This window comes from Rhinichthys klamathensis, unplaced genomic scaffold (genome assembly GCF_029890125.1).
Source record: "Rhinichthys klamathensis goyatoka isolate OS25496 unplaced genomic scaffold, OSU_Roscu_1.1 h1tg000035l_1, whole genome shotgun sequence".
NCBI lineage: Eukaryota > Metazoa > Chordata > Actinopteri > Cypriniformes > Leuciscidae > Rhinichthys > Rhinichthys klamathensis.
Window position 1 is genome coordinate 3,912,085 of NW_026606583.1, and position 22,206 is coordinate 3,934,290.

Here is a 22,206-nt window from a genome sequence, read left to right on the forward strand (position 1 = left end):
GGTAAATGAATTGCACTTGCGGGCTATGGAGCTGAATCATTTAGCTGTTAACACTTCTCTGTATTTGACTGCCGTGTAATTACCCCAGAAGTGCTGTAGCTCACTGAGTAAATCTGCCACTCACCTTTTGTGACTTATTTAGCTTCTCTTTGTTTTTCCAAAGCAAGGCTTGCATTGTGAATTTCCATTACACCGTTGTTCAGCACACACAATATTGACATTTTTGCTGAAACCTTCTTGTGATATACTCTGCCCCTCTTTTTTTTCTTTTCTTTTTTGCATCCCAAATCACAACAGCTACCATGCATCTATTCTGATCCATTCAACGAGCCAAAAGTTTGGAATAATTAAAGGGATAGTTCACCCAAAAAAATTTAAATTCTGTCATCAATCACTCTCATGTCGTCCCAAACCCGTAAGACTTTCGTTCATCTTTGGAACACAAATTAAGATCTTTTTGATGAAATCTGAGAGATTTCTGTCAATTAATAAAGAGATCGTAAAACTAATCCATATGAATTGAGCGGTTTAGTCCAAATTTTCTGAAGTGGCTCAATCGCTTTATATGATGAACAGATTGAATTTTAACAGATTTTAACTTTTTTTTTTTTTAAAGAAGTCTTTTATGCTCGCCAAGGCTGTATTTATTTAGTCATATTTTGAAAAACAATTACAAATAAAAAAAAAACTTTTTTTTATTTAATATATTTTAAAAAGTAATTTACTCCTGTGATGGCAAAGCTGAATTTTCAGCATCATGATTACAGTCTTCAGTTTCACATGATCCTTCAAAAAATCATTCTAATATGCTGATATCTCATTTTGGTAGCTAAATGCATTATTAAATCTAAATATAAGAGATATGAAAAGGGCAGGAGATGTGTAAAACTTTGTGAATGACAGTAATGCCAGTTCGGTGGAGTTTCATGGTGGAGATTTTGTGTGGGCCTGCCATTACGGTCACGATACACCGCATTCTGACTCTTGAATCTTTCCCGTTAAAAAATGGCGTCCTTTTCTGGACATTCATTAGCCCTATTTTTATTTTTTCCTTCACTTTGGATTAGCTTCCGAGGACATTCAACACGTAGTGTCATGGTGGGTCTGTAGGAATGCTGCCTCACATTGGATTGACTGCATGGAGAGTGTGTGGCTTTCAGCTAATTGAGAGTTGTTCCCCGGAGAGCTGTCAGTAGAGATTTCCCTCATTAGGAGGCAGCTTCAGTGGCAGGCAGCCTCCTCTCGAGTGGCCTCAAAAAACGGCAGGCTGTGTTGCCCGCCATCGATTTAAACCGGAGTTTGAAACGTCTGACTGACGCACTGATAAGGGGGACTAACACAGCTCAGTCCATCAGTCAACAAGCACTGCAGAGTGCACTATATAAGTCCACCCAAGTGCTGAAGTAGTATGCTGAGTTTAAGAGAGACGGTGAAGTAAATAATAATGTTGGGGGGAAAAGCATTTGATGGACGTGTGGATTGAATTGCAAGTGGTTCTAAATGGCTAAAGGGTTATTTGTGTTTATTGAGTGTCTGCAGATGCGGTGAAGTTATAGAGAAGTTCAGGTGTCCATTGATCAATGTCACTAACTTAATGTCCTTTTGCCCTACAGCTATTGAGATTGATTGGCTGTCGTAAACTGTAAGCTACACGAAGCTGTGCTATACTGAAAATTGTCAGGCTGACTACTGTTGATGACCATTTTAGCCATGACTATATTTGCTCGTAGCATTTTATTTATGTCAGAGCCAAGGACCATGATTAGCTACTTGCTCTTCATGGCTGTCGGACAGAAACCTCGTATCTCCATATTTCGCGTTTATTTATTTATTTCTTCCATAAATCATTACTATTGGTCACACTTTACATCTGCCTGTGGGTTTTGCAAATATTTTACCAATGAAACGTATTAAAAAGAGCTTGTGACTAAACCTCGTAACTCCATTGGATCCTCAAACTGTCAGTAAAACCTTGTAACTCCAGCCTGCCTCAGTCTTCAATGAAGTGTCGCACACATTTTGGACCATCTCTGCTTGTTTGCAATGCAAGGTTAGTAAGACTCGTCGTGTCATAGCCCGATACTGTCTTAAATAGCCGGTGTGTGGCATTTCATCTTATATAATATGAGATTTTGGCCAAATGACGGAAAAGACTGAGCGTGCACATAGCTACAGTAAACTTTATAACCTGTAAGTTGATGAAAACGTAATGCGATGCACTTATTGCCTCAAAATTGCCTGTTCTAATGATTGACAAAATACATATATCCGACATTAGCTTGTCAAATTTTAGGACCCCCTTGAAAATGAGATGATGCATCTCAATGGGTTTGTTACAAATACCTCATAAGTCCATTCAAGCTTGCTTTTGGTCAAATGTTAATATAATGACACTCTCAAGTGTCTAGCTACAGTATCTACTTTGACAACACAGTGCTTGAATATTTAAAAAAATACAGTGTTTTTTTTTTCTCCATTTCCTGAAAAATAGTGAATTTGGGCATACAAGGTTTCCGTCTGACAGCAACATACTGCAGAGCTTTGATCATAAAAGTATTTAAATATAATATTACTAAGACATTTTATAGGGAGATATTGAATGACAACTAATATTTAATGCATTAAGTAGTCTGCTATACTGTTATAAAAATCTCACTGATTGCACTTTGTGGAACATATGCTAATGTATATGCTATTGTGCTTTATTTGACACTTTCAGATTCACTCGGGATTTTGTTTCTAGGAGCTCATTATGCATTACAGGCTGTTTAATTATTCTTTGTTCAGATAGCCTTACATGACCTCATCATGACAGCAGTCAGAGAGTTTTCCTCAGATCGCGATGGCAGTTATTTTCATCATAAAGGCTCTCTGAACTGTATCCTAACTCTCTTTGCCAGTTTTGTTGTCTGGAATTTGTCTTTTTTTCTGTCTAATATGTCTTGTCAGAATGTCAGAGTAGAGGCGCAGGAACTAACGTCTGAGTTCCCAGGTGCCTGTAGCTTCCGCAGCAGACTCGTACCTATTACTTCCTCTTTTTCTTTGCACTTCTGAGAGCCGCACCACAGCAGGACCTCGTTATGACAGCCAGGATACTCTGAAAGAGATGAAGAGAAGGAGCACAGTGTACTTTATTAGAGCATATACATCAAACTCTCCCTCAAAGGAGTGCTGTTTAACACAACGGTCAAGACGCTTAAAGCATAAACCAGTCCGCCAACTTACCAGCACTAGGAATCAAGCACAAGATGATGAAATGGCAGTAGCAACTAAGGATGAAACCGCGTTCACGCTGATAGGCGGCCAACTGAGAAAGTGTTAAAGATGCTTAACTTGTGTTTCTATCTTTTTCAGCTAACGCCTGTTGGAACCACCATCTTCTCAGGTTTTACAGGGAACAACGGGGCTGTTGACCTTGATGATGGTCCTAACGGACAAATTGAATACACCATTCGGTACAACCCTAAAGATCCAGTACGTGTTTTTCTTTCTTTCTTTCTTTTTTTTATTGCTCAGAATGTCCTCAGAATAATAATAATAATAATAATAATAAAAAAGCTTAAATTTGTGATTTGAGTAATGAATATTGTATTATACCGAATATGCATTGGTATGAAAATACATCAGCATCAACAACAACAACAATAACATTAATACTAATTTATATTTATTATAAGAAAAGTAACATCAAAATATGATTACTATTATTATTAAGTCATTTTAATACATTTTCAGTAACACGTTATTTTACAATGTCCTTGTTCTATTATACAGTACATGTTCTAATAGTAATAACAGTAAATTCCGTATAATTATAAGCAACCTACCCTAAACCAAACCCTAAATATAGTAAGTACATGTTGTTCATTTTACTTTATTTTAAAGTGTCTTTTTTACAATGTAATTATACATTTAAGTACGGGTGGTGATGGCGCAGTGGATAAGACACATGCCTTTGGTGTGAGAGACCCGGGTTCGATTCCACTGCGAGACACCAATGTGTCCCTGAGCAAGACACTTAACCCCTAGTTGCTCCAGAGGCGTGCGACCTCTGACATATATAGCAATTGTAAGTCGCTTTGGATAAAAGCGTCAGCTAAATGAGTAAATGTAAATGTACTGAGTAATAATTAACTATGTGTACTTACTATAGGGTTATGGTTAGGAGGTTTGTTGCAGGGTTAGTTGCATGTAATTATGCACAATTTACTGTTATTAATAACCATATGTAACAATATGTTTACATGTTTGTGTAATTACACTGTAACAATGTCACCTTTAAATAAAGGGTAACCCAATTTTCAATTAGTCTGCCTTCTAACAACTGGTCAGAAATAATTTGTTATCAGTTTAATCACAATTGTGTTTTTTTTAGATGATTTTTATTTTTTATTTATTTATTATTTTACTTTATTTTATTGCCAGCCATAGTTTTATATTTCTCTCCAGGTTTATTCATTTCTCTATATGGTCTGGGTGTGCTGGAGATGTAACAGAGAATTTCCAGCAAGTTCTGTTTAATTGATTTACTCCACAACCTTACAAAACCTAAACCTTGGTGAATACATTGTGCATCATTGATACAAAGCATAATTTAGCACAATTTGGCAACATGAACATATACAAACAAAGCAGTAAATACACCAAATATAATATAGCAGAAAGTATGCATGCGATGAAATGCAAATATATTTAAATTAATATAGTGGTATTACACATGCAAATTGGTGACATTCTCTTATTGCTTCTTAATGAGTGCAGCATTATTGCTTTGAGTGGAGTGAGAGGAGCTAAACACCACTTAACCATATCAGGAATATTATATTCACAAAATTCAAGTGTTTTGTGTGACCTCAAAGTAACGCCTTTAAACCACCCACAGTCTGTTCACTGACCATCTGATGCATATGTTTACTGAAAAGCACTCTCAATGTGATATAATGGAATCTCTTATTGACCTCTAAACAGTAATTTTATAAGTTCACCTGGGGGAAAAAAGTTGCTTTCAAGGTATGGCGGAACATTTTCATGATAAATAATGATTCCGTCTAAGTGGGTGGTTCTTGGCCAGAGTAACCTGCAATGTGGATTGGATTCAATGTTGATATTCAAAGGTCTAGCTATGCAAAGACTACTGCGTTCACTTTCTAATTCATGGTTAGGTAATTGTGATAGGCGGCCATTTACACATCAAACATTTTGATTTCAAAAGAGCAAGGAACATCCTGTCTCCATGTCCCTTTTAAAGTGTTACGCATTGTATGTTTTGCTAATAAGGGTGAAAAGGTTTTGAAAGTCAAGCAGTTTTGTCCCATCAGCATTCTCTTCTTATTGAAGCAGATAGATGATGAATTTCTCATGAGGCTGGAAGTGTGAGCCTTTGTGTATGTGTGTGTGTGTGTGTGAAACCCTTTTGACCTACTCTTTCCTTCTCCACAGACCACAAACAGGACATTCGACATCCCTCTCACCCTGTCAGGATCTGTGGTTCTGAGAGAGAGGCTGAATTACGAAGAGATCACACGCTACCTGGTCATCATTCAGGCCAACGTAAGTCTCTACGGGAGGAGATGATATATAGTACAAAAGAAAAATGTACTCACCCTCATGTCGTTCCAATCCTGTAAGACTTTCACAAACTGAGATGTTAAACAGTGTCCAATTTTCCTTTGCCTATAAAACAAAAGTGGATGGTTGTTTACATGGCCAAACTCCAAAATGAAAAATGAAAAAAAAAACAGCTTAAATGTAGTTTATACAACTCTGAAGTCATATGAGAATTTTGTGTGAGGAACACACTGAAATTGGAGCTGTTAATTACTGGAAATCTCCTCTGAATCCCTCAAGTCGCATTTGCTGTTGTGTTCAATTGGAAAAAATGGTGCCTTTAAGGCCTGTTCACACCGGGCCGACGTTTAACGCCTCGTGACTAAACAAAGGGCGCCAATGTGAGTGTGCACACCGACACGAAAAACGCCACGCGTAAAAGCGTCATTTTTTTTAAAAACGCCTCGGATTCGTTTTTTTTGTTTGACGCTCCGCGTCAAAAACTATCCGACCAATGAGATTGGCGCTTTTGCTCACGTGTCTGGAGCTTCTGAAGTTACAGTAAAACACAACTTGGGGGCGCTCAAACACAAAACGGTCTTGCCGAGCACACATACGTAACGACAAAGAAGATATACGCCAAGTAGTGTCTACACTAGGGCTGGGAATCGCTGGGTACTTCACGATACGATACGATATGCGATACATTGTTCACGATACCGATAATATCACGATATGGCGATACTGCGATAATCTACATATTATCAGTAATAACTCACAATATATCATGTTTTAAGAAATACAATTTTTTTTTTAATTAGGAAAATTAATCTCCATTTATTTTTTTGGGATGAAACACAATAACAAAAACAACTTGTGTCTTATCAGTTGCAACAAAACAGTCACAGACACTTTTTTAGTGTAACATTGCTGCAATCAGTAGTAATAAAAATGTTTACGCCGGGGTGTGTCGGCTTCGAGCCAGCACCAACCACGGCTTTCTCACAGAGCTCCGGGTGATGCCGCGTGAGGTGTCTGTACATGTGGTCGTGTTTCCCGTTTTGCGGACTTTTGCAAAGCCAGACATCCCAAGTCTCCCGGAAGTTCCGGGAGTCTCCCGCATAATGATAGCGTCTCCCTGATGCCCGCAAATTAGTTCAAATCTCCCGGAATCTAGAGCGCGCATGCGAGACAGAACAGCCTACTGCGCGCATAACATGCATACCACGGCAGAGAGGGAGAGAGCGAGAGACTTTGCGTGTGTGCCTCATGAAAGCTAGTCAAATCCAGTCAACTCGGATAATGAATAGAGCGTTTTATAACGGCTTTTAAGATCGATGCTTGGCAAGAGCGCATCGAGAATCGATCGCGGGAGTAAATATCGTGAGATATCGCCATATCGATATTTTGGCGCACCCCTAGTCTACACTGCCGGGAAGAAATAAGACGAGGAAGACGCAAGGCAAGATGAATGTAGAGCTGCTGGTCTCGTTGGTGTCGGAACATAAAGAACTGTATGACAAACGCGACAGCGACTACAAAATAGGACTATTTCCTTCTTACATTAAGCGCCATCTAATGTCAGGGAATGAATTTGCATGTTCACTTGGCTCATCGCCAGCGAAAATCGCTTGGGTGTGAACACAAAAAACGCGTTAAAAAACGCTGACGAAAAACGCGCGCCGATATTCGTCCCGGTGTGTACGGGGCTTAAGACACGTAATGCTTTGCGTTTAACGTTAATTGGTGCTATATGGCATTGGTTGGACTTAAATTTCAGTCTGTCCCTTACACAAAGGCGGAAGTCTTGGAATATAGTGGGAAAGAGTTGTAGAAACTAATTTCAGTCACATTTACCGGTTTCAATTTTAATCCACATGATCAGGAATTTTGCATGGAGATGATTTCAGAAGAGATTCTGCAACAGGTTCAAGATGGTCACACATCTTTTTAATGTGAACTTTATTCAGTATCTTAATCTTGTTTGTATGTAGACTTTTTTAGACCTAAACAGCTTTAAAGTCCAACCAATTTCATTCACAAGATATACAACAAGAAAAAGATGTAGGACTTGAAGGGACTTGAAAGGGATTTAAAAACTAAGCGAGAATCTTCTCATTCTGTCAGTATAATGTCTTATTTTGACTTTGACTGGAGTCTTTTTGGGTAGCGAGTAAGTTTGAAATCTTGGAGTTGGATTAAAACGTCAGCCCTAAAACCAAAGTTTGTGTTTCCCTTCAGGACCGAGCTCCAAACCCAAAGGACCGGCTCACCGCCACCACTACGCTTACGGTGGATGTGTTGGACGGAGATGACCTGGGCCCCATGTTTCTACCTTGCAGCCTGGTAGACAACACCCGAGACTGCAAACCTCTTACTTACCGCGCCAGCATCTTGGAGCTCACAGATCCGGTGAGTGCTTCCTGATCCTGTGCTTTAAGTAGTAGCGTTAAGTCTCCTCATACTCTATCTTGTAGCTCCAGCCCGAGAATTTAACTGGCAATGGTTTGTAGTTTGACTGAAGTGTATTTTGCATTGCTGGTCTTGATTCTTTTAGTATTTTCTGTCGGAAAATTGAGTCTCTTGAGACATTTGGCACACGTTTCGGTTCATTTTGAGTCGGACATGTTGAAAATAATGCCTTGCGGTTCAGTGAATAAGTTGAGAACCGATTTGTTGAGGGGGTGTCTCATGAAACTGATTCAAACTGATTAAACACTTATCATTTTGAGTGTTTTTGAGCCATATGTTGAAGTTTAGTAAATAAGCCAAGAACCACTCCAACCAATTTAGTAAGCAAATCCTTAGACTGATATAAACTGATAACCTTTCAGTTGGAGACTTTTTTGTTCGTTTTTTTTACCAGTGCAACCATTCTGGTTCCAGTTGTTTTGAAAAAAGTGGACACAGTTCTGCATAAGAACCAGTTCTTGGTTACAAATCCTACAAACAAGTCACTGTTGTATTGGCATTTCTTTTTAATGACCACTTAAAATGATTTTGTGAAGTGAAACTTATAATGTAGATAAATGAGGTGATTAAGGGACAATTTGTGAGTGAATGTGTAGGCGACACAATGCAAGTGTAAAGTGTAAATAATACAAAAGTCTTATTTTTGTGCTAAAGTTTGTCTGGCTCAAGGGCAGAGTGGTGATGGGGTTCTTAGTAACTCAGTTCACGGGTCACCCCTATCTACGATTGCACCTGCAATATTTGCAGCTCCAGCGCAGAGCCTTGAGCATTACGATATCGCCACCCGGCTTATGTGATAAATGCTTCTTTAAAAACATGAAATTATGGCCATGGGGCATACAACCTTAAATCAGCATTTCTATTAGCTTCAGATTTGGTTGATGTATTGAAAACGTGATTTATTTTCAGCCAACTCTCAACAAAGTGAAATTATGTTCGACTTGAATATTGCACATTGTTGTTGATGTTGTTTTGTTAGGTTTTTTTTTTTTTTGCATTAAGCTGCATTCATTCACAACCTACTTTATTATGGTAATGTGATGTGTTTTACAAGTGAAGCAGGGTAATCAACCAGAAAAAGGGTAAGATAGAACATTATTGTATTCATTGAGAGTTAATTGGTTATTGAAAAGTGAGAGTGACAAGAAGACAGTGCTAGTTAACATTAACCAATAACCCAGGCAGCCTAATGTAACGTTGCTTGGAAGTTGTTGAACCTCTGTTATTGGCCAAGGTTACATCTGTTGGACGTCTTGCTCGATTGGTCTGCTTCATGTACCGCAACAACGTTTGGCAGGATTGAGGTCTGGAAATTTCCTCTGTTTGAGTCACTCTGTTGGTGACGCACTACTTTATATTTAGTCATTGCCATGTTGCTTGAATCAGCTTTGAAGTTTTACATCACAGACAGGTGCTTTAATAATCCGCTGTACAATTTCCCCATACACCTTGTAATTATGCTGTTCCTCAATGATAGAAACCCACTACCAGAAAAAAAAAAATTATATATAGTAATAGTATACTAGGGGTGAGAGAAAAAATCGATCCATCGATGCATCGGGATTCTCTCTCCAACGATTCTGGATCGATTCTGACAATTCCAGAATCGATTCTGAGCTTAGTTTTTAACCAAATGTGCGATGACGTTGAGTTTGCTTTAGAAACACCCGTATTCTGCTTGCTTCCAATTCCTCACACACATACACCACTCGAACCTTCCGTAAAATAATCTTTCATAAAGTTCGGAAAGGTTGAAGTGAATTACAAGGACATTCACAGGCTTCATTGCACAGGATACGCTGTGAGAGACGCGCGCTTTCTTTGATGTTACACTTGGAAGTGTGCTGTCTCGCCCGTCGGTATTTTCCTTACAAATGCTCTACGAAGTCATCATTTATGTGGTTTGGAATGCAGTGGACTTATATATTTAAAATATGAACCTCACTAACAGAAGGCTGCTTTCAATTTCAAATGCTGACGCGCGCTTTGTTTGTGAGACTGCTCGCGCATGCGGCTGTGCGACTCCGTGTAGTGGTTTAATGTAGCTACTTGTGCAAAATTAACGTAAACACAACCAGTTATGTCTTAAGGGATTAAACGGACAGGACACACCGCATTACTTCTTTTATTTCAAAAGAGATGCGTGCATGAATGCAGCTTAATAGATCTCCCGCAGTCTATGATGTCATAGTAAAAAACAACAGTAAAGATGAAGAAAATCACTCACAGTTCTTGAATGGAAAACGTTCAGATAATCTATAGGCTACTGAAAGCAATTTTTGTTTGTTGTTTGTTATATTTTTCTATGCTTTGTTATATTAGTTATAGTTTAAAATTCTTAACATACAACTGTTTTAATAAAAACAAATTAATTTGTAATTATTTTTTAAAAAGTAGGCCTACTTAATGTAAACTAATGAATTAATAAGGGGGGAAAGGTAGATAAAGAATCGTTCTGGAATCGGATGGTGACTTCCAGAATCGGAATCGGATCGGATCGTGAGGTGACCAAAGATTCCCACCCCTAGTATATACCAATATACTCATTTCACAATGCTTCACAGTTGGGAGGATGAGTTAAGTAGAAATTAGTTGTAAGTAGAGCAAGAGCAGATTTTTCTATCCACCTTTTTCCCAAGCATGAAAGTTCCTCATGATTCAAAGCAGACGCCTGTAGGCATCTGTGTTTTTGTTTTTTACATTGATGCTGCTTCATTTTTATCAAATTGAAAGACCAATTCAAAGTCACCATGAAATCAAAAAGTATTCGTATTGTTTATGGAATATAGCTGTTTATTATTAATGATTTATCTGTGCACATATTTTTTTTTTCTTAATTCATGTGCCCTTGTAATAGATAATCAAAATAATATCTCTTCTCTGATGACGTCTTTATTGGCGTGAGGGCGGGGCAACCTGTCACTCACATGACATCACAGTAATAGCAAACCACACCCATCCAATGATCCAATTAATTCCAGATGAACAAATCAAGTCCTGCCCTACATTTTTTTTCCTTGTTCGAAAAGACGTTTCACTCAAATATATACTGTATGTCTCAATAGGGAAGATAAGACTGTCAAAACGTCTGTTTCATGCCGACTTTAACTGAATCTATGGTTAACAGTGTTTAACCATAGTCACACTTGTTTCAATTGTTATGTGAAAGGCGATTGGCATAGAGATTCTTCTGGAATGTCTTCTTTTACACAAACATTTCCTAGATAGACATTTTTGTAGCACAGCACATTTAACATGTAAGTTACTTTTCAAACGGTTCTGTTTCTGCGGTTTTTATAGCTTTTACAATGATTTTAAATGGGACCAAAAAAATTAAAGCAAACAGGGAGTCATCATTGTTTGGTCAAGAAAACATGAATTTACTGGCTATTAAATATGTTGTGTGTTGTTCAACGCATTCTCATCCTTTGGCGTCATATAGGTGACGCCATATGACATTTCGTCAAAATCTTACGCACATGGCATCCTTTAGCGTCAATATAACACACACTGTTATGGGTAGGTTTAGGTCTGGGGTAGGGTAACAGTTATGATGCCTTGGGATCTGCGTCTCATATTCACGCTGAACGATGCCATGTGTGTTGGATTTAGACGAGCGTCACCTGTATGACGTCTTGGGATCTGCGTCTCATATTGATGCTAAACGATGCCATGTGCGTTGGATTTAGACGAGCGTCACCTGTATGACGTCTTGGGATCTGCGTCTCATATTGATGCTAAACGATGCCATGTGCGTTGGATTTAGACGAGCGTCACCTGTATGACGTCTTGGGTTCTGCGTCTCATATTGATGCTAAACGATGCCATGTGTGTTGGATTTAGACGAGCGTCACCTGTATGATGCCTTGGGTTCTGCGTCTCATATTGATGCTGAAGGATGCCATGTGCGTAAGATTTCGACGAAATGTACAAAGCGTCACATGTATGACGCCAAAGGATGAGAACGGGCTGGTGTTGTTAGTTGCATTTGATTGGAAACATTAGAGAAGCTACATTAAAGAGTAAAAAAATCTCAATGTGGATATTTCGGATATAGTCTTTGTTATAAACCCCAGTGTGTTTTTACAATCAAGCTGTCAGTCCGCAAAGTGCATTAATAGTGCTAAAAGCACGGAAAGCTAAAAGCATTACGAGACAGATAATTCACAGGTAATTAGTTTCACACTTCAAACGCGAGAGGTGACAGTGATTCATTGATTAAATGTTCCCAATTTAGATTTAAAACAGATAGCTTGTTAACAGCCTACTGAAGAAAACTTTTTTTTAAAACAGAAGGGGAAAAAATATTTCTTTGCCTTACTTCTCACTGCAGAAGCATTCCGTTTTATGACAATAGTAATTTGCTTATTGTTCACACGTTTCTGTTCGTCCCCTTGTTAATTAGGTTTGTAAAGTCCCACAAATTTCTATCTAGACTAGAAAAAGTTGCACAAAACACATACAAGTTTTGAATCACATTTGCTTTTTCCCGACCGTTGTAAAAGCAACCTAAAAGCTTTTTTGTTCATTGTGGGAGTGTTAGTACATTAGCGCTTTGGTTCTTTCAGCCCATTTGCCTTATCTGTGCTTGTCTGACAGCCAGAGTGAGCAAAGAGGTGCTCTAAATCATGTTTACTTTAACATTTGGAGCCGTTTGACTCCGGGCCAGCAGATACATCCAAGGACACGTTTTAGAGGAACTTTGTTGTGCGCGGCCAATGATTAGCTATTCTAAAGCCCAGCTGTCAGAAGAGCTGCACTCTGCTCTGTGCGCCATTACTCAGGTGGTCGGTTCACAGCTAGCCTCTTTTTCACTTCCATGCGTTTCCCTCTGTCTGCCCTTTTTATTTTTACACATCTGCACTCCTCTTGTTTCTCTCTCTCTTTTTCCCCCTAGCCTCCTGTGCTATCTCATGATGTGCTTCCTTGAGTATATCACTACTTCATGTAGCCTACTTAATTATTTTGCTCATGTTCTTGCTAGATTAAAAGATGCCATCTTCAGAGTATGCATTTAAATGAAAGAAAGCTTTATATATTCGTGAGTGATACAAATCATATCATGTTGTCATTTTTTGTAAAGGATTTTTTTATCATGGCAACCAAGGGGTTAGTGTGTGGTTATGTGATATGAATATATATTTGAAAAATAAGTAAGTAAATAAATAAATGAATCAATCAATATCTTATGCAAATCTTTATTTTGTTTAAAGCAGTCATTTAAAGATAATATATGCAAATATGCTTGAGGTGTTAATATAGTTACTAATTTATTTTTATTTTATATTTCTAGGTTTAAAATAAGATTATATTAATAAAATATTATCTTAAATATATATGATACAACTATTTATAAAAACACGTAATACATTAACTATTTAGTTTGAATAATTATATATATATATATATATATATATATATATAATCATGAATTGTACTAATTAATTAAGTCTTATATTTTGTCTCTGAAAGAGAAAGCAAATTTGCATGATTTTAATGAACTAATTTGCTTTATCTTTCAGAGACTAAATATAAGACTTTAGAATTAATCAGTAAAAATTAATGAATATATATTTATAAATTATATTAATTCTAAATGCTTGTATTTCATCTCAGTTTAGCACCTTTGCTCTAACACTGGTCTTTTTTTATATTTTTACTGGAAAACAAGAGAAGAATACTGATTAACTGTTTTTGTTATGTGCCTTCATATTGTCCAGCACTTGCTCCACAAAAAAATTTGATTTAAGAAGTCATACAGCTTGCCAACCATGTACACACACGCATACACACCGTACCTCAAGTTATCTCATCTATTTTTTTCTCCGAAAAAAAGCTGTTTCCTTTATGAGACAACATTTCACTCAGAAAATCAGCAGAAGAGAGACACATCTGTTGCTCTCCTGCACAGAAGAATAGCGTGTGGAAGGTGTGAGGAGCGTCGACGCTTTCACCTTAGACAAACTGATCATGTCTGACAGGTGTTTTATTCGGTCTCAGAGAGCCTTTCCACTCCTAACACAACATGAAAGGTCAAGCAAAGCCAGCCTCAAGTGGTGAACGCCTCCCTTTAACCAGTCCCCTGCGTAGGCCATCTGAAATGGATACCAAGTCAAATACCTTTGGGGAAACGGATGAGTGTAAATGTCACATATGGGGGATCCAGGACTGAAGAAATTAATAGCTTTTTTCAGAGTCTACTGCCCATTTTGGCAGAGCTACAGCTGCTTTTTGAAGTCCTCTCCCGTTCTCAAATGGATGATTATTGAGAATATACATGCAGGATTCACTGTAATGGCTTTTCTCCATTTCAACACACAGCTGAAAGGGTGAGTGAGAAAATGCAGCAGCCGTTGTGATCCAGGTGCTGTTTTATAAATTCTGTAATGGCGATGATTAGGTAATCTTCTGCTTTTGCCATGTGCGTTTCATGTGTGGTGAGGGCATCCATTACTGTATCACCTCCATAGAGGGTTCTACGCTTTTAAACGCTGAAAACTTCCATTTCTTAAACGGAACTTTCCAGCAAAAAAAAAACATAATCATAAACGTTATGGTTTACTTTTTATTAAATTTTTATCATTATGATCTTGAATTTACTGATACAATAAAACAAGGTAGTGTTTTTTTAAATTATTATTTTAAATAATTAAAAATGTAAAATGTATATTTTATTATATATCAAATTATAATTTGCAGGTCAACAGACAGATTATTAAATCTTTTTTTTTTATTTTTTTTCAGTGATTTTTGCCTTTATTGTGATAGGAAAGTATAGAGTGGACAGGAAGCGAGGTGGGAGAGAGATGGGGAACGGGATCGGGAAAGGTCCACGAGCCGGGATTCGAACTCGGGTCGCCCGAAGCGCAACAGCGTTATGTGTCTGCGCACTGACCACGAGGCTATCGGTGCCGACTATTAAATCTTTTTAACCAGATTGAATATGTTCTTTTTTTTTCCCACTGGATGTGTTACATTGGAGACTCTCTGCATGTGGACTGTCTGTGGAAAGCAGTCTTGAAGTCAGTCCAGTTATATCTAAAGGGCAGAACACAGGGATGACACACTTTTTGGTAATCTAATTTGGTTTTTGGCCAGTTTATTGCTTCAGCGGCCCACTGTTGGGAGCTCTTGATGCGAGGTTAATAAAACGCCAGCACGTTCCTCATTAATTACTGTAATAAAAGACCGGGTTCAAAGATCCCGCATGGACCGCGCTCATCTCAACCCCCTGAACACTTATTCCAGAAACATACTCGTTGCAGAGTCATAAATACCGTTTTTTTGGGGGGTAAGATTTATTTTTGCTGCTTTTCTGTTATTCGGATAGGGCAGTGTGGAATGTGGACAGTAGTATGAAAGAGAGAAAGGGAAGGGACTGGAAAGGACCATGAACCAGGATATGACCATAATGACAAATGCAATAGCATTCCAAAGATTGAAGTCAGTAAGTTAGTTTGTTTTTCTAAGAAAGTAATACTTTTATTCAGCAAGGATGCATTACATTGATCAAGTGACAGTATTTATTAGACATTTATAATGTTACAGAATATTTGAAATAACTGCTGTTCTTTTGAACTTTCTATTCATCAAAGAATCCTCTTTTTTATTTTAGCACATGTTCCACATAAATATTAAAGGTGCATTGCGCTAGTCTCTGAGTTTTTGCAGAACTATGCCCTCTCTGGCGACAAGCGAAACTGCAACCAGAGATGTGCACGCTCATGGACCACACGCACACGCACGCTTGCACGAGCTGTTCATAACCAAAGGAGCATCAGCCGCACAAATCTTTTGTTTAGTCATAATGTCTTCAGAGGTAATAAAGTTATAAATCTGCAAGTCATTTTAAATATATGAAAGGAAAGGCATTTGAGTAAATTACACACTTATGTGTGAGGGGAAAACGGGGGTAGTAGAAAACTTCGGTTTTTGTTTCCATCTATCTCCATGTTGAACTGTTTTATGTGTTTACTGTATCCACTTATGATTGTATTATTATGGAAACACGTTCATGAACCATTTTATCAAGAAAAAAAGCCAACTGAGGATCCCGTTTGAGCCCAAGAGCAGACCGGAGATCTCTCCATTTGTTGAAAGCCTTCCCGATGTTGACTCTCGTCTTATTCCGACGCCTGTCTGACTCCAATTTGGCCCTTTTGGTGGCACTAGACAAACGTCTTACGTGGAGTTTGCGTTGGGGTTCGGAATGAACTACAAGCCGGTCTCTTTGAATCCATCTTCTACTTTTGTCGAATGCTGACTAAAGTTTTGTAGCTCGAGTTGTCTTCGCTGATACGGAGAATGGCGGCGCCGGCGAATACACAAACCTGCCAGACATAGCCAGTTGAGCGTGAACGCGTATGACGTCACGCCCAGTCTCAAATTCCGTCCCGAATCCCTCTTATTTATTTTACTGTACAGGATTATAGAGGCAATCGCAGTGATCAGAGAAGGGCTCATTCAGCCCATCAGGCAATTTTTTAAGCATGTATGGGTTAGAAAAACGGGTATTTTTAACATGAAGTGTTGCGCAATGCACCTTTAAGCAGCAGAACATTGATAACAATATGATTCTTTTTGAGCAGCAAATCAGCAATCGTGTAACACTGAAGACTGGAGTATTGATGCTGAAAATTCAGCTTTGCTAAAGCCCACTATAGCACCCCTTGTGGCAACGCTGAGAATTGCATTGCATTTTGAATTACACCACCCAGGACACAATGTTGCATTAGTTTGCATAGCGAGAAGCATTTGCATTCACATACTTAAGTAGGCTTTATTACAGGGCTACATTCAGACAACAGCACTATACAGTTGTCAATCCTGTTTGATAAGCTAAATGTGGTTGTGTTCATACGTGACAACCTGCAATTTGCATGGGTCATGACTGAATGTTTAGATTGTGTTCAGTTGGTAAGTGGTGTATTAACGGAACCACAGTCGACAATTAGCTGCCTGTCATGTCACTGACATACATGTGGCATAAGCGCTCTCTTAGCGGGTTATTGTTTCGCTGTCAATCACTTATTGCCTGCGAGGTTAGGAAAAATGGCAGAAAATAGGGCTATTGTGTAGCTGTTGAGCGAGACTAAACTCCCTTTCTGTTTGGGTGCAGGAGGACATAAAAAAAGAAAAAGAAAACCACATACAGAAAATAGTTTGCAACAGAAATATTCAATAATTAATTACTTTTTTTTAATAATCAATTATTTCACATGCTAGTATAGTTTATTAATTTAACTATCTATGCTGTTGCCATGCAACCTAATAGCTTAAAAAAGCTTTAGTGGACAAACAGCCTTAATTTATTTTAAAATATTGATTTGGCAAAGCAAGCATACTAGCCAAACATATTCATGTTTATGTGGACAAACATTGCTATAGCTAATATGAAACAAAGCAAACTACGAATTGTGAGCTACTTCAGCTTATGATGTCTCGCATAAGTAATATCAAATATATTACTGTAAATAATTCATTTTCCCTTGTGTATTTTCTCCCAGGACTGTACAAATACAGCATTTGTGTGCATAATGGATGATTGAGAGAGTATTATGGGTAATCACACCGAGCGAAGACCCCACAAGCTTGTGATTTACTGCTGTCAGAGGAATTATAATTGCAGGGGCTGGGAATTACAGAGCAACCATAAGAAATAAATCTTTACCATGCTGATTTTCTGCTGCTGCTTATTAAGTCTAGGAGGAATACATGTGTTTGTGTGTCCACTTACCATTTCTATGCAGCATAGCCGAGACCAGGCGATGTGTTGATGAACGATGAGCGATGAACTTTGAGATTGTATTGCTCTCCTTGCATTTGGCATTCGTGATCTACGGGTGTATTTGGATTTTATTTATAGTGCTATATATCCTATTAGATTATATAAGCCTTTCTGATTACACTCAAAGTCAATTTTCATTTCACTTTAAATCAGTAGTGTTTTTTTCTTCTTCTTTAAGGTACACATCACTATCACTATTGAACAATCCTAGTACTTCAGTGCATAATTTGTGTCCTTCCAGTTGTGCATTTTTGGCAGCTTGTTGTTGAGAAGAGCTGTGCTATAAGTTTTCTAAGCAATCCCAAGTTTCGATTTTTACCTGGTGGACAATAAAACGGGGACAATTTACAAAAGCACTTAATTAAATTAATAAAACTCAATCTAAAATTAAAAGAAGCAACCGTTCATAAGCTGGATGTGTAGGTGTTGAACTCAAAGAACTTCATCTCTGGTAGCCAGGTTTTGACTGAGAAACTACTCCAAATGATTCAGTGCGCAAGTGCTTCTGAAACAACATATTCAAACAATTTTGCTGAGTCATTTGACCCATTCATTGACACAAAATGACTTAGCTCATAAGTCATTCTGAACAGACACACAACCAACATATATTTAGAAAGTGAATGTTAAACATATATTAAACGTAATGTTGAGCAACAATAATCTGGGGCCGTCACCGACCAGTACGTAAAGGTGTTAACTGAACATTGCTCGTTCGGATTATAAACAACGACAGAAATTCTGGGAGACACGAATTGATTGCTTAAGTATTGTCAGGAAACATTGTAACATTGTGAAACATTGTGTCTGAAGCATGTGTACAAGCGCCAATGCAATTGGCTACGGCAGTCATCTGACTTCACTGCCGCGCCGGCATGACTATAAAAGGACGCCTGCATAAAACCTCATCAAGTTCGATTTGTCTGAAGGAAGATGCGCAGGCATGGGTAAATTATCCGTGCCAAAAAGGCCAGAGGGTGAAACCGAGGCATCGAGGAGGAATGATTTCTCCTTTATCCTCGAGACAAGGGCGCACGCCGAAGGCTTCCCCATAGTGTCAGCAACTGAAGCAGCATCTCCTTCTCTTCTCAGGGAATCGAATTACATATGTAACCCTAAGACGTTTATTCAACCCTGCTACTTAATCAATGGCTTTGCTTCTGAAAAATTGCTTTTCCACTGAAACTACATGGTTTCAAAATGAAAGCACATGAAGCTACAAAATTTGACGCTACCACCTTGCTACTGAGAAATGCAGTTAAAATAATGTCTCTATTGTCCAACATTTGGAACCACACATGTTTTTCCAAAGATTTAAAAATCAAGTTTTGTGAATTTTTACTGTGTGATGTCTCAATTGCATTAAACGGAAAATATTAAAACGTCTTAAACTGCCATCTTTGTCTATCTAGATTTGACCTAAATTCCTTTTTAAAGTCAGCATGAATTGAAAATTCACTCTATTTTCTAAACGTATTTTATAGATCTTACTGTGAATGATTAATTTGTGCGTATGTTTATTTTAAAAAATTTAAAAATGTTTTGACCTTGTCATTTTTAATCAAATGAAATAACTGGGCCTTCCAGTGAAACGTCAGACTTCTCTCTGGTGATGTATGCAGGTCTTCTCCAATCATTTAGTGTGGTTAAACCCCGCCCCTTCCAGCTTGCATTCATCTGCATTCATTTTTTTGAGTGCCACGCCCACATCTCAAAATCCAATCAACAGCTGATGCAAGAACAAAACATTTTCTTACGACCTTACATGAATTCTTTTGACAACATACATCATGAAATATAATTGTGTCTGAGTAACAGGTGAATTATAGCTACAATTAGCATCAAGCTACACATGACATTCTTTGAGAATAATACAAGGCCTTTATTCAAAACTCACTGTAAACCACCACTGACTGTTTATAATAACTTTCGACTGCGATCTAATATGGATTTTGGTCATATGATGAGGCAGAAATGTGTTGTTTGTAGCATTTTAGAATAAGCTAATCTCTACACCTTCTTAGCATTTCTCATTTAAACATCCTTTATTCTTAGAATAATATCCCAAATCACACGATTTTCTTTGTTGAACGTCTGTTAACTCTGATGTACGTCACAATATGGAAGAAAATATCTGTTGTTGCTTCAATTTCATCGTAACTTTAAGCTCGTTCCAGCCACTTTGCTTTAAGTGTCTATCTCAAGATCCTGCCACCCAATGCGGAACAGGGTTTTGGCACAGTTGTCTTGAGAATTAGCTTCTCTCTACTCTTTGCTGACTTGCAGAGCCGATTTTTATTTATTCATTTATTTTTCTGGCAACTTCATTTTTACCCGGTCGTCTCATGGTTCACCCATGCCACTCACTGCAACACTGTCATTTTTCAGAGGCGGCTTGAATTACAGATGAGCAAATTTACTGACTGGTGATAATATGGCCGAGACAGAGAGAGAGGCAGATGGAGATTTACTTATCCCTCAGGCTCAGGAAACGTGGAAGACGGGTCTCCGGAGCTCATAAACGAGAGAGGGGAAATGTAGCCTTGAATTTTTCGGACAAACATCTGCAGCTCATTTGCAGCAAGTGACAGGAATGTTGATGCTGCTTTTCACATGTGATCATTGTGTTGTCGTTTTGTCCCCTGCTAAATGTATGCTGTGTCAATCTCCCCTTGCCGCCTGCTTACCTCTATTTGCAAGTACGATGCACATATGATGTAACATGACAATGTCAGCATCTTATTTTCTAGTAAAAATTCGTACAATTGCACAGGATCCAATTATTTTGTGTCTTAAATTTCTAAATAATTTTAGCTTTTATTACATATGTTTATTCTTACTGGAAAAAAATGACAAATAGTCTATTCATGGTCTAATCTATTAATTTATTTCAAAATATATTATGTGGTATAAATAATTTGAGTAAATGTAATCAGTTAATGTACTTGCATATGTTTTTGGCTACTTTGCCGTTTTACTGAGTATCAAAGATACTGGATGATATTGGAATTGGTGACTTGTAACTTGCAGTGGGATCATTTTCGCTGTAAGATATCTCATCCTACCCATAAGTTATCCCTAAAATCAGAGGGAAATTATACTGTATGTGAATAACACTAATGTAGAAGAGCCTAACCCTGGTTGTAAGCCTAAACTTAAACTTATCATAATATAAACGGTGTTTGTCGGTATCTGATTGGTTGATTGGAATGTTGTTCCAGGATCAACAAAGTTGTTGATCCAGGAGCATGTTGTGAAATGACATTCACCACTGACAACCATAAGGCAAAAAGTATTTACATGCATACTATATTTTACATGTATACTATACTACATAGCCTATATGTTCCTTACACTTCGAATACACATTAATCGTTATTCATATATATATATATATATATATATATATTTAATTTCTGTCATTAATTACTCACCCTCATGACGTTCCAAACCCTTAAGACATTCGTTCATCTTTGGAACACAAATAATTAAGATATTTGTTGATGAAATCCAAGAGGTTTCTTGCTTCCAATAGCTGGTTCAGAAACTTCATCAAAAATATCTTAATTATTGTGACATTATTGCCAATCTACTTAAGGTTTTATTTTAAAGAATTTGTTCTTCAATATAATATCACGATAAAAAAAAAAATTCACTTCATGCCCTCAAAAACTGTATTACATGCTCATCATAGAACAGGTGTATTCACTCATTGTATATTTGGTATATATTTAGAGGTGTAAAGAGTACCTGAAAACCATACTTGAGTAAAAGTACAGGTTTAGTTAGGACAGCATTTTCGGACAGGGATGTTGTTCCTGGAACAACAATAAATATATATATATATATATATATATATATATATATATATATATATATATATATATATATATATATATATATATATATATATATATATGTAACATATGATCACCAGGGTCATTACATTTACAACATTTCTTGAATTGTTTTTCAAAAATCAACTTGAGAAAATGCTTTTTTAAAAACCCCATACCAAAATGTATTTAAAATACATTTATTTCATAATAAGTATAGTACAAAACCATTAACATATTTACTGACATATCGATTGAGACTGATATGAATATTGTAATTACATTTTATTGGGAGTACTTCTTTATTGCACAATGCACATTTCCTAATATCAAGCCTACAATTTGTTTTAATATCACTATTATTAAGGACAGTATGATCTCTTTATAATATCAGTATTTAAATGCAAGATATTTAAAGTGTACCTAAAGTATACTTGCAATAGTTCCACTTTAGCACAATCAAATATACTTAAGTATATCTTTAGTTCGACCTCAGCATTATTTCTGGAAAAACTAAAGTGCATTAAGTACACAATTAGTTGTTCCAATTTAGCAGACTTAAAA

General features: G+C 37.4%; 1 protein-coding gene across 3 annotated transcripts in view; it reads left to right on the forward strand.

Annotated features, from left to right (window-relative positions):
* Positions 1-22,206, forward strand: part of pcdh15b (protocadherin-related 15b) — a 248,948-nt gene that overhangs the window by 70,691 nt on the left and 156,051 nt on the right. For all 3 annotated transcript variants that reach the window (XM_056245931.1, XM_056245929.1, XM_056245930.1), the window contains exons 7-9: positions 3,355-3,474; positions 5,440-5,550; positions 7,789-7,959. In XM_056245931.1, the coding sequence (XP_056101906.1) occupies positions 3,355-3,474; positions 5,440-5,550; positions 7,789-7,959 (402 nt within the window). The remainder of the gene's footprint in view (positions 1-3,354; positions 3,475-5,439; positions 5,551-7,788; positions 7,960-22,206) is intronic.